Raw genomic sequence first — 13,727 nt, 5'->3', positions numbered from 1 at the left:
GTCTTGCTAGCGGGGTTATAAATTATATTCATGTTTTCAAACAACCAATTTTGGCTTTAATTTGTCTCAGTATTTAATCAGAGAAGCAGAACCACTAGAAAGGGATGTGTGTGTGTGTTTGCATGTAAGAGCACATGCACACGTGCACTTGTGTGTATTAAAGGATTTGTTAAAGGATTTTAACCTTGCACAGTTGTGGGAGCTAGTTTAATACTTTCTATAAAGCTGTTATCATTGTGTCTGATGCAGCGAAGAAGGGAAAAATCACAGTTAAGAGTTAATGATAGAGATAGTATTATAAACTCCATGTTTAATTTCATTAATTCCTCATCCTTTGTACTATTGTTATTAAATATCTTGCATCTGCAAATATTTTAAACCTCTCTATAACTTACTATGGTTTTTGCATTAGATGGTCAATTGATAAAGAAATTAAAGGAAGGATAAAACAATAGTCTTTTATATTTATCTGTATGTTAATATTTCTGATGCTTTTCATTCTTTTCTATTGTTCCAAGTTTTCATCTGATGTCATTTTCCTTTCATCGCAATAAACTTCCTTTTTTTTTTCTTGCCATGAAAGTTTGATGGTGGTGAATTCTCTCTTCATTCTTTTTCTGAAAATGGCTTTTTGTGGCAGAAATTATTTAAGGTACAGAATCTGGTAGAGAATTCTGGGTTGATCACAGTTTTCTTTTAACACTTAAAAGAAACTTTTCCATGTTTTCTTGCTTTCATCTTTTTGTGATGAAAAATTCGGTGGTATTTCTATTTTTGTACCTTCTTATGGGCTGTATCTCATGTTTCTCTTGCTGCTTTCAACATCTGTTCTTTATCTTTGGCTTTTAGCCGTTTGACTATGATAAATGTAATTGTCTTTGTATTTATCTTGCTTCTGGTTCACTGAGATAGTGGATCTGAAGTTAATGTTCTTCAAATTTGGAAAGTTTTTGGCTATTATTTCAAGTACTTTTCTTCTCCATGTCCTTTTTTTTTAATCTCTGGGGACCACTTCATCTACAGTTCGCATGATGTTGTCCCACAGGTTACTGAAGCTCTGCTCATTTTTCCTCCCCAGTATTTATTTTTATTGTCTCTGTTTTGCAGTTTGAATAATTTCTATTTTTTCAAGTTCTCTGATTCTTTCTTCTGCCATCTCCAAACTGTTGTCAGCTCTATTCTGTGGATTTTTCATTTTAAATGATAAACTTTTGGTTATGAAATTTCTCTTCCTTTCCAGTATCATATTTATAATAACTCTTGTCAGTTTCAACATTTAGGGATATATTTGTGTTTATTTATTTTCTTGATTTTGGTTCACATTTTTTTCTGTTTTCCACATGTATAGGTAATTCTTTATTATATATTGGACATTATAGTACTATATTTGTAGAATGTCTATATTCTGTTATCTTCCTCTGAAGAGTGTTGATTTTTGTTCTAGTAGGCAGTTAATTACTGACTTAAACACCTTCAACTTATGAAGACTTGATTTTATCATTTGTTGGATGTGATTGTTTAAGTTTCCACCCTCATCTTAGGAAATCTTAAGTCCTGGGGACTGATGCAAGGCCTTTCTGGGATTTTTAGTGGAAAGTTGAAATGTTAACCAAACCCCTTTGACTTGTCAGGATGCAAACTCTGACTCCCCCACAGTGAACAATAGCTGAATCTCTGAACACCTTTAAAGGTTTCCTTGGAGTGTCCCCTAAAAATACTTAGTTATGGCATCATTCAAGGATTTTAAAGCAGTTTATATGCAGATTAGGGGGTTTCCTTTCTCAGGCTCCCACTTTCTGGAGATATCCTCCTTCCATTTCTATCCATCCTAATTGCCCAAACTTAATTCTAAGTTTGTAGCATTTTGCTTACCTTCTACTTACCTCCCACCATGAGAAGCCAGATTCCCCTTAAAGGCCAGGCTATGAAATGAGGATCTTGCTCAGTACAGTTTTCTCTTTCAGGAGGATCATTGTCTTATTGTCAGTGTTATCTGTGGGAAAACCATTCCAATATGAACTTATCTGCCATTGCCAGTGTATAATTTCTCAGCTTTGATTGATAAAGAATCTCATGTTAAATTAATCACATAGCTCTCACACAAGTAGTGCACTTCAGCAGGCTGCCCTGGTCAACAATCTGGGTTATTTCTTACCATAGCTTCGACTTTCTCCTGCCTTTTGATATGTACACTGGCTCTTCCTTGCTTCTGACACAATAACCATTTATTGGTTAACAAGGAGATTGAGTTTTCAACGACAGTTCTCCCTCTGCCTGGACCGTGTGGCTGGAGAATAGTGAGAGGCAGTGTATTCTGGGGACTAACATGGTGGAACAGTATCTGGTGAAGACCTTCAGATAGTAACTCAGAGCCGTCAGGATCTGACTCTGTAAACCAAAGCCTGGTCTATGAACAGGCCCTTCCTGAAACAAATGTCCAGGCATTTGAAAACTGTTGTGTTTCATACTATCATGACCTTGTATTCATACATGCTAGAAAAGGCTAGCATGTATGAATGCAAGGTCATGATAGTATGAAACACATCAATTTTCTAGTAGATGAATAGCATTCCAGGGTAAACTTATCATTTAGGAATATGCACATTACTCTCTCAACCTCACAAGCAGATACCAGGATTCAAATGTCTTAATACCAGGCATGTTTTCTTTTCACAGGAAGGAAAACCTACTTAGGGCTAGGAGAGAGAAAAGGAGTTAAGTTACAAGGCAACCTGGGTTTTGAGAGACATTCCTAGCCAAGGATATACCTAGCAGGCATAGCATGTATGTTTTATGCCAGTGAGCTTGTAGATTTGATACAATTCTGGGTAAATCAAATGAGACCTAAAAATTACCGTATTTTTCGGACCATAAGACGCACTTTTTTCCCCCCCAGAAGTGGGGGGGAAAAGTCCCTGCGTCTTATGGTCCAAATATAGCCTACACATATACTTTAAAAAAAAAAGTTTTTTTACTTGCCCGGCTCTGTGTGGTCTCTGTGTGCTTGCCCGGCTCTAAAATGGTTCTAAATGCTGCTCTTTACTTTACAGGGTTGATTACATGTGTTTATGACTGTGATGCTGGGTTTTAATGCACATAAAATATTTTAGGACACTATTTGTTTCAGAATCTTTTTTTCTTCATTTCCCTTCTCTAAAAACTGGTGCGTCTTATGGTCCGGTGCGTCTTATGGTCCGAAAAATACGGTACATAGCTCTCAGCCTTTTTTCAAATGTGTGCTTGGTATACTTGGGCTTGGTGTCTTTTTGGGTGTTCTTAATATTCTATGCCACCAGTTTCATTTTTTGTTCTCACTCTGCTTCTTTTTCTAGTACCAAAAACATATTATCAGGGTGTCATCTTAATTATAAATTAACTTACAATTTATTTTTTTCATGCCCCATGCTAGAAAGGAAGGAGGGAGGCTATAAGCAAGCAAATAAAACAAGATGAAAAAACACAGTTCATATGAGAGTGAAAACAAAAGTTTATCTTGATCTCTATTAAGAGAGTGTTCAGTTGCTCCCTGCCTGGAGGTGTCTGGGTGGCCTGTTAGGATCCCTGTCCTTTACCCGCAGCTGCATAAAGGCTTGTGACAGGTGATTCAAAATGGCATTGTGTGATAACAGCTATTCTTGGCAGTTTGCACAATGAAAATAGCTTGAGGATACAGCCTGCCTTGTACAGTTATTGATGCCATATTTTTTTTTTCTGTTTCAAGAAGGGACCACACACACACACACACACACACTCACACACTCTCACTCATTCTGTATATATTTCTCTAATTTCCTTAACAATATTCAAACCACAACACAAGCACCTCTGACAGTTTAATAAGGATGGTCAGAAATATGTGAGCTGTGCTTATTAATTCAACTGTGTTTTAGAAGAAAAATTGAACTCCTTGTTGTTCAAGAGAGTGAAGAAAGATGTGTGTGTTCCAGGTTCCAGGGCTTCCAGTTGTTACAGTAGGACAGCTATGCAGTGCTTCTGTCCCCTTCACAGGAACCTGCATAGAGGAGGGGGAAGTTAGGAAAGGCTGCAGTACCTTGCTTATGGAGAGGAGAACAAGTGTAAAAATTGCCTCAGGCTCCTAACTTGAGAATATGATGTCATTTTGCAGTATAATCATAAATTTTTAATGTCTGCCACCTACTTCTCAGAATATTTTCTTAAATCTAAATCTAAATTGACCACTGAGGATGCATCAGAATCTGTCAATACTGTATATTATTTTTAAAAAACATTATATACAGCCCTGATAGGTGTGACCCAGTTGGTTGAATGTTATCCCATGCACCAAGAAGACTCAGGTTCAATTCCCTGTTAATGCACATGCCCAGGTTCTGGGCTCGATCCCCAGTAGGTGCATGCAGAAGGCTTACAATGGATATTTCTCTCTCATCAATGTTTCTCTCTTTCTCTCTCCGTTCCACTCTCTCTAAAGTCAATAAAAATATATTTTACAAAATATTATGTACAGAAATATATTGTTATATATTTTCTAGAAATATGGCACTGGTGGACTTCTTCCTTTGTTGTATAAAGTTAGCATTCTCCCAGCTTAATGACTGGCATGTCTATTTATCATAACTGGATACCACATCTCATATTGTGATAATGTATATCATGAAATGCTTCCCACGATAAGTCTAGTTACTATCTGTGACCACAAAAGTTATTATAATATTACTGGTCTGGTGCACAAAATTCTTGCACAGGGGAGGGAGAGGTCCCCTCAGCCCAGCCTGTACCCTCTTCAACCTCGGACCCCTTGGGGGATGTCCAATTGCCGGTTTAGGCCCGATTCTAAGGGTAAGGCTTAAACCGGCAGTCAGACATCTGTCTCACAATCCTGGACCACTGGCTCCTAATCGCTCACCTGTCTGCCTGCCTAGTCACCCCTCACTGCCCCCCCTGCCAGCATAATCATCCCCAACTGTCCCCCTGCCAGCCTGGTTGCCCCCAATTGCAACCTGCCTGTTAACCTGGTAGCCCCCAACTGCCCCCACTGCTGGCCTGGTTGTCCCTGGTGTGTGTGTGTGTGTGTGTCCCGTGACCTGGTCGTCCCACACAGTCTGCTTATTCAGACGTTTGGTCGTCCCTCACTAACCTGCCTGCCGGCCAGGTCACCCCACACAGCCTGCTTATTTAATAGTTTACTTGTCCCTCATTAACCCCCTTGCTGGCCTTGTTGTAGGCAGCTATTTTTGTGAGGATGTGATGGTCAATTTGCATATTGCCTCTTTATTATATAGGATTGACCATATTCTCTATGCTCTATATTACATCCCATGACTTATTTATTTTATAACTAGTAGTTTATACCTCTTAATCCCTTCACCTATTTTATCTACATACTATTTGCATATGCTCATTTAGGTGCAGTATTTGTTGAAGGAATCAGTGACAAGGTTTTTTTGTGGGGATTTTTTGTTTTTTGTGTTTTGTTTTGTTATGGCTTTATTGAGATATATTTGCATACCATGCAAATTTATTTATCCAAAGTGTATAATTCAGTAGCTTTATGTATATTCACACAGTTGTGCAACCAATACCACAGTCAATTTTAGGACATTTTTATCTCCTCAAAAAGAAATTCCATACTTTTTAACTATCATTACCTTCCTTCCAGCCTCCCTTTTCCCTAGTCCTAAACAACCACTAATCTACTTCCGTCTTTATAGATTTGCCTGTTCTGGATGTTTCATGTAATATATGATCTTTAGTTACTGCCCTTTTTACTTAAATTAATTTCTTTTGGTTCATCCATGTTGTAGCTTGAATCAGTACTTCATTCCTTTTTATGGCTGAAAATATTTCATTGTGTGGATAGACCACATTTTGTCTATTCATCAGTGATGACCTTTTGGATTGTTTCCATTGCTCAACTTTTGGCCCTTAGGAATACTGTGAACTTTTGTGCTGACATAGTTTTGCATATTCTTGAGTGTATACCTATGATTGGAATTTCTGAGTCAGATAGTAACTGTTTACCTTTTTAGGGAAGTGCTAGACTGTTTTCCAAAATAGCTGCACCATTTTATATTCCTACCAGCAGTGTTCTGATTTCTCCACATCCTTGCCAGCACTTGTTAGTATCTGAATTTTTATCATAACCCTTTCAGTGTGTGAGGTTGTCTCTCATCATTTTTATTTGCATTTCCCTGATGTTTAATGATGGTAAGGTTTTCTTGTGTGTGTTTTTTATGTCCGTGGCAGGTATTTAACACCAACAATTTTCTACTTGCCACACATATGTGTGTCTAGGTGTGAGATGACTAACCGTCCTGCTTGAACATTCCTGGGACTCTCACATGCTTTTATTAATAGCAGTGCCTGGGGGTTTATCAGAATAGAGAGGTGTCTGTATGTATACACCATTCTTATGGATCTTGCCCTTTTACTGAGAATCTTAATCATAGGTCCTCTTTTTAATTCTATTCTACTGACAAAAGAAAAAAATCTTACTAATGCTGGCTTATTAATATTAGATTATGTATGCTTTCCTTTGTCATACCCTCTGCAAAAAAAAAGTAAATAAATGACAGAGGGTAAGGAAAGCATAAATAACCTAAGGTTATTTGACTATTATTATGATTTGAAATTTTATGAAATTAATTTGTGGCAATCCTCACAATTTCATTCTTTTTATACATCAGTTTCATTCTTGAAAAGTTGTACATAATTGTAAACCCACGTCCATTGACTGACTGTACCTTTCTTGCTGACTGCCTTTATGGCTGTACTTGTCCATGGGCAGTACTGCAGCTCCAAGTTTTTAACAAGCGCAGGAGCCTTTGGAGGTGCTTGATTAGTGAGGAGTGAGAATTTGTCATTTCATTCTTCATTGTTGTAGTCAGACCTCCAGTGCAGTACATGGAGGTGATGATGGTAGTAGTGTGCCTTTTTATACCTAGAAACCGTGTAGTGGAAATAATCTTGACTCAGAAGACAGAGGCCTGGTGTTAATGTGTAGAACGTTTTTTACATGGGAGGCGCTTAAGAAATTTTGCGCCTGATGAGTGAGTGAGGGAGGCACTTCATGTCTCTAAGCCTTGATTTTATGAATCAGGAAAAATGAATTGTTTACTAATATATGGCTTCAGAAGTCCGTGGCAGCTCTAAACATTTTTGATACAATGGTTGCATTTCCAGTTTCTTAGGTTAAAACAACAAAAAACTATGAAATACAAACAACTCTTTTCAAGGTCCCCAGTATGCATCCCTGGGGTTTGTGAGTGGGTTTCACCCATTGCCAGACTGATGTAGCTCCCTAGCTCCATTGGTGGGCCCTGGTGCTGGGACAGGTGTGCTTGACGCAGTTAATAGAAATTAAGTCATTTTTTTCATGCCGCCAGTGTAAAGTGGCCATTAATGAGTAGCGGCCAACCTGAGGATGGCTGGTAAGGTCATTTTTAATGGAAGCTTATATTTCGCCAGGGCTGGTGATTAACTCCTGACACCAGGCCAGCTGGTGCAGGTGCTGGGGGAGCTCAGGGTCCAGGCTGAGTGCAGAGACTGAGTCAGTTCCCAGCTGGTGTGAGAACCTGGGCAGGGGGCAGGCTCCTGTGGGCGCCTCCCAGGGGCCATCTGATAACCGATCCTGCATGTTCCTTTCAGGTGTTCCCCGGGAAATGCCACCTTGTCCTACACACAAAACAGAATTGCTGGACCCCTTTATCTTCTGAGAGGAAATATGTGGGGTACCTTTGGGTTTAATTGAACCCTCATTCAGGAAGATGGTTATTTTCACTGTTGGCAAAGGAGTTGGGTGAGGAGACTGAACTCAATTTCCTAAAACTTCCTGGAGTAGACAGATGTTCCTGTTTTTTAAGATTTCTGAGCCTTTAAAAAAAAAAAAAACAAAAAACTACTTTTCTCCCCTTTTCCCCTGCCTTAAAATAGTGGTGATGAGGGAATCAGACACCCTTAACCTATCAGATGCCTGTTCAGTTCTAAATAAAAAGTCATTGGTACAATGTTGTATAAGTCTTATAAAGAAGTGCCATTTCATACACTTGTTATGTTTGCTGTAATTAATGTATAGAAAGGTGAGCCTTGGCCAGGGAACTGTCTTGTCAGGGTCATCTTTCACTCTGAAATAGCTGTCTTCTGTGTGGGGCTCTCTTACAGATACCACTTCATCCCTCTTGATAGTAGGATAGGGATTGCATTGGACACCTGACTGCCAGCCTCGTTTTGTTGGAGCCTTTTTATAAGCATATGAAGTCCCCAGTGTGGCAGGTGCTATGTTGGGCACTGGGCCATTGCACCGAGGATGGCTGTCCTGCCTTTCTGAACGCCGCGCATGGGGAAGGGCTCTGCTGACGTGGGCCTCGCTCTGTTGTATGTGGTCCCACCTCCAGCACTGCATGGTGAGCCCTTTGTGGGTACAGACCTTGTCTTTTAAGGGTACAGAGCTGACATTTTCAGCACATGGCAAGCAGCAGGCTTTGGCAGGATGTTCCCAGTGACTGCAAGCTGAGTTTGGAAGTAGATGCTGAGGATTTTAAAGTTGTTCTTTCCCAACTATAAGATAGCTAACTATCTTCCTTTTTCAGGAGGATGTGGTTAGTGGACAGTGTGACAGTGTATGTGACACCACCTCAGAAAGGCAGGTGATTTGTTGAGGGAGGTTTTCATCGTTCACCTTCCTTTCTGTTTTTGTTGTTGTTATTGTTTATTGATTTCATAGAGGAAGGAGAGGGAAAGAGAGACAGAAGCATCAATGATGATAGGGGATTATTGATTGGCTGTCTCCTGCACCCCCCTCTTCCCCCACTGGGGATGGAGCCTACAAACTAGGATATGCCCTGACCAGGCATTGAACTGTGACCTCCTGATTCATAGGTTGATGCTCAACTACTGAGCTAAACAGGCCAGGCCACTTCCTTTCCTGTATCACCCTTTCTGTTCTCACTGCCCCTCTGAGACCCCGCCACCTCTGCCCTTCCTGCCCTCCTCTGTCCCCACTTTCCTTCCTCAGAGGGAGAAAAGCACAAGTAAGAAAACTGTGTCTGATTCCATCTCTCTTTTTCACCGTGGCTTTCTGGTATGTGTTTGCTATGCCGTTGTCTCTCTCTGTATGTGACTCAGATTATGTGCAGATCTTGGGGCTGTCAGAGAGTCTGGCTCTATGCTGGACAGGAGCCCTGCTGTGGATCTGTGCAGAGACCACTCCTGCCGTGCACATGTCCTTCCAGAAGCAGGCATTGTGGGGAACAGGAAACGTGTCCTTTTGGATTTAACCCAGGGTTTATGTCCTCCTGCAGTGTGTGGTACTGGTGATGGATTAAACAACAGGATTTTCATATCTAGGTCATCTGTCACTCATCTAATGCCTGGTCGACAACACCCTAAAATCAGTACCCAAGTGAAGTTCTCGGTGCAAGATGCCATGTGGGAAAGTGAGGGTGAAACTGAACTTGGACAGAGCTGAGCCTCATTGCTAACCCGCTCCCCGCCCACTCCTCCCTCCTGTCTCTCCCCCCCATCCCTGCCCCCTGTGCCCTTTCTCTGTTAAAAAGGAAAAACTAGGATGCCGGAGAGCTCAGGGTGAATAGCAGGGAGAAGATCCTAGTAACTTGTCTTGCAGAATCTTGTTTCCTCCTGTTCAAGTGGCCTGTGTACAGGAAGCTGAATTGCTCCTGAAAAGCAATGACATGAACCCGAATTTTTGTTTTTTAACCAAACTTACATCGGAGGCTCTTCCACAGGTGGGACAGTGCTTTGTGGATACAAACTAATAAGAACATAGTTTTTTGTTGTTGTTGTTGTTGTGTGTTTTTTTTAAATAAGCCCAGTTCTATAGGAATTACTCTTTTTCACTATTGTAATAGTTCTGAATAACATCTAGTTTTGACATGTTAACTATTGTCCAGCTGTGACTGACAAACCAAAAGTCAGATATAAAGACAGTAAAGCAATAAGCAGACTGTAAAATTACAGCGGGGAGAGTAGGGAGATCTGGGGGAGAAAAGAGATCAACCGAAGGACTTGTATACATGCATATAAGTACAACCAATGGACACAAAACTCTGGGGAGGGGGGCTATGCATGGGAGTGGGGGGCAATGTTAAAATATGTACACAGATAATAATTTAATAAAAAAATTAAAAAATAATTTTAAAAAAAAGTATGCAAAAGGACCTAAAATTTTTGGGTCAAAGAACATAGTTTGTTGAGTCTTTATTGTTGTGATGAAACATGGGGAGCTGTCCTCCCAGAGGTGCTGGGAAGTGGGGAGCACCCTATCAGGCCACCGGTTGTGGGACTCCTAGCAGCTCTGTCCTCGCGGGGAAGATGGACGCTGCCTGCTTCTCCCGTTCACAGATCTCTCCTACAGCAGAGCCCCAAGCCTGTAAACGGAGCTTGTGGCAGTCATTGTCTATTCACACCCATCGCTGTGGAACTTAACAGAAAATTCATCCTAAGAGAGTGGACTTGCACAGGAGACCCTGTTAGATGCGCTGACATGCTGCCAGTGGAGGAGCAGTAAGAGCCCTGCCCTTGCAGGGGTATCCACCCAGTTCTCCCTGAGCAGAGTCAGACCCAGGGTGCCCATGGAACAGGGGGTGTTTATTCCACCATGCAGTACTTACCCAGTGCCTGGTGGAGGAGCAGAAGGGCATTACCTTCCCATACAGTCCTCAAGGAGGGGCGATGGGCAAATGGAAAGAAAACCGTGCAATTGTTACAGCCAGAGGAGTTGCTAGAGGACAGCACCAAGCCCTGAGTGGGCATGGGAAGGAGCATAGGGCTGCTTCCTCCCAGGTGGTGTGGAGCAGGGCTTACAGAGGAAGGCTTCGGCTGGGTGCAGGGGGTGGAGGGCACACGGTGGCGTGAGAGGAAGGGCATTCCTGGCAGAGGATGCCGACAGGTGTCCTAGAGAAGGCCTTTTCAACAGGACTTAGCAGAAATGAGGCTCCTCAATGTGGAACTCTTAGCAGAGCAGACACAGGGGTCTGTGCCTGCTTTTTTAAGTCAAGCTATGTTAGTTCACAGCCAGAATAGTTTTGTCCCAGTGTCTGTGGCTGCATTCCTGGTACAAGCCAGAGTGGGTGCCTGTAACAGAGACCGTGTACTTACTTACGATCTGGTCCTCGTATACTTACAATCTGGTCCTTCATGGGCAATGTTTGCCTACCCTTGACATAACGCCTGATGAGGAGGGCACACACTGTTGGCAGATATGCTTCGCCTGCTTACCTTCATGGACCTGTTTGTCCCTTTTACCCCCCGGTAATTTCTCTTCACCCCACACATCACATCTCCAACTCAGCAGCTACTAGTTTTGTGGACTTCCGGCTCTGAGCATCGGAACTAGAAGAGCATGTATTATAAATAAAGGGGGCATTTTATCTAAGTGTCTCCTTAAATGTCTCATTGCCCACTCCAGCTCTTCTAGACCCAGCTTCATCCCTTGGGACCCCTGCTGCTGCTTTGCTTCGTAAATGTGTCACAGAAAAATCGAATTAAAGCTAGTGATAGGTGCGGTAGGTATGGAGAAGCGTCCTATTCTTTGGTAAGACCAGCTAGTCAATAAGTGGATCATGGAGCCGGAGGTTCCCTTATGAGTGAGAGAGAGTGCTTCCAGAGCGACTGTGCACTTGAAATATATTTTCCTGCAGGTGGTGAGTGAAAGTTGCGTAGCAAATGCCAGCTTGTAAGTGTGGGCTCTGGTCTGTGTACTAGACGTTAGCAGTGCAGGACTTTTTATGTTTTAACTTACTAAATGGGAACTGGGTGAAGCAGCGTATGGTTATTCCCATTTTATGAATGAGGAAACAGGGACTTCAACAAGCTAAGTGCTTTCCATATTGACTGTTAAATGGCACAGCCCCCAATATATGATAAGGAGGATATTGGTGTTATGTTTTAGTTATCCTTCTTAGCAAATGGAATGCTCATTGAAAACACTGAATCAAGAGGGGGGGAAAAAATCTGTTTTAGACTATGAGAAGAACTGGTTTTTAAGAGAAAGATACCACCAAAACTCTCCTTTGCACTTTGCACTCACCTCTCTTTCAGTCTCAGCAGCCACCAACACCATTTGTGCACCACTGTTAAATGATATTGTGGCTTGGATTTAATTTATCATTAATACTCTGTGTAGATGGAAAACTGTCAGCATAGGAATGGTGACATTTTCCCTGCAGGTCTGGAAAGTATAGGAGGTCCAAAAAGAGGAGCATGTAGGTTTAGGGTTGTCCTGCTAAAGTAGTCATTACTACACAAAAATATGACCCAACCATTCCCTCCTCAAAGCCTTTCAGAAACTCTGGCACACATTGGCACACATGGGGAACTTGGCGCTGAGGCCTTCCGATTTGGGCCCCGCCTACTTGCCTTGTCTGACCTCCCGCACCTCTCACTGTCAATCCGCAGGCTGGATCCACCTAGGTGCCTGATCATCTCTACCTTGTCCCTATCTGACTTGCTTCTACTCCATCTTCACAACTCAGCCAAGTTGTGCTGGATCTGGGAAGCCTTCTTTGACCCTTGGGATGGGCATTCTGGCCTTGCCCCCCCTGACCGTTGGTGTCTTTCATGCTGCTCAGCTGTTTAATTATTCATCTGTTGTTCACCACTAAACGAAAAGCTTCTTAAAGACATTCTTTGTTATTCTTACTCTGTAGTTAAAATGAATAGGAATCTACTTGGGGCTGGCTAGTAAAAAGGGAGCTTGTGGTGAGGAAATATTTGAAGCAGTAAGGAGATCTTAGAGGCAATTTAAGAACTGTGTCCATAAGAAGCTCTACACTCTACATCACAAATGTATCTCAGGACTCTCTGCTCCCTACACATGGGCTCTGCTCACCTCTCTCCTGCTGGCTGCCTCTGCTGGAGCACACGTTTTCATGAAGCTGCTCATGACCTCAGTCTGCCTGCATTGCCTGGTGGGGCCATGGCTTTGTTTTCTGCACCTTATTTCTTTGGTTGCTCAGTTTCTCACTTGCAGATCTCTAAGCAACCACTCTGATTGGTGTAGCTCACCCTTCCAGGCTGGGCCACACACATCATAGGTTCCCGGTCAGCCGTAGGTGGGCCTCCTCAGTCAGGTCAGACCTGTTGCCAGCTGGAGGGGTTACATGGGTCACAGCATGAATGTTAGGCTCGTTTTTCATAAACTTCATGGTATCCTTTGTTCTTTTTAATCTTTTACAGATATCATTAATGGAGCTCAAGAAAAATGTGTATTGCCTCCTATGGATGGCTACCCCCACTGTGAGGGGAAAATCAAGGTAAGGCCAAGTGATGTGTATTTATTTCCATCATCCTAGTTCTGCATGCACTTCCTTAAAGGGGTAGCAGGCCTTTTAAGGGAGTCATAAGGGCTGCTTCAGTCCTGCTTGTTTGGAGCTGTGGCCATGGCAACTCTTCCCTGCTGAGCCAACTCCATGGGATTAGTCAACAGTGGCTCTCACTGGTCAGACTGAGAGAGCTTGGACCAGTTTGGTCCCCTTCTGTGTCTTTGAAGCAGCCTTTCAACATCCATGGGGATGTTCCCAGATTCCAGCAGGTGATCTTTCAGGGATCAGTGACAAGGGGCTGCCATTGTTTAGTGTCCAACTTCTCTCTCCCATCCCTGAGAGGAGCCCCACTTCTGAGTCTCCAGGTTATCATTTAAATGTCATATTTACATTTGCAGTGAATACCCAGAGACACCTGACCATGATCTTAACATTTTTAAGAACCTTATTTATATGGCCTGTCCTTGG

The 13,727-nt window shown here is 42.3% G+C and overlaps 1 protein-coding gene across 4 annotated transcripts in view; it reads left to right on the top strand.

The window, feature by feature from the left end:
- MGAT5 (alpha-1,6-mannosylglycoprotein 6-beta-N-acetylglucosaminyltransferase) overlaps window positions 1–13,727 on the top strand; it is a 353,237-nt gene that overhangs the window by 202,261 nt on the left and 137,249 nt on the right. For all 4 annotated transcript variants that reach the window (XM_045575220.1, XM_045575219.1, XM_036422130.2 and 1 more), the window contains one exon: window positions 13,174–13,250. In XM_045575220.1, the coding sequence (XP_045431176.1) occupies window positions 13,174–13,250 (77 nt within the window). The remainder of the gene's footprint in view (window positions 1–13,173; window positions 13,251–13,727) is intronic.

This window comes from Pipistrellus kuhlii, unplaced genomic scaffold, assembly GCF_014108245.1.
Source record: "Pipistrellus kuhlii isolate mPipKuh1 unplaced genomic scaffold, mPipKuh1.p scaffold_m20_p_7, whole genome shotgun sequence".
In the NCBI taxonomy this organism is placed as follows: domain Eukaryota; kingdom Metazoa; phylum Chordata; class Mammalia; order Chiroptera; family Vespertilionidae; genus Pipistrellus; species Pipistrellus kuhlii.
The sequence above is the reverse complement of the archived record's forward strand: the minus strand, read 5'-3'. Positions and strand labels throughout refer to the sequence as shown.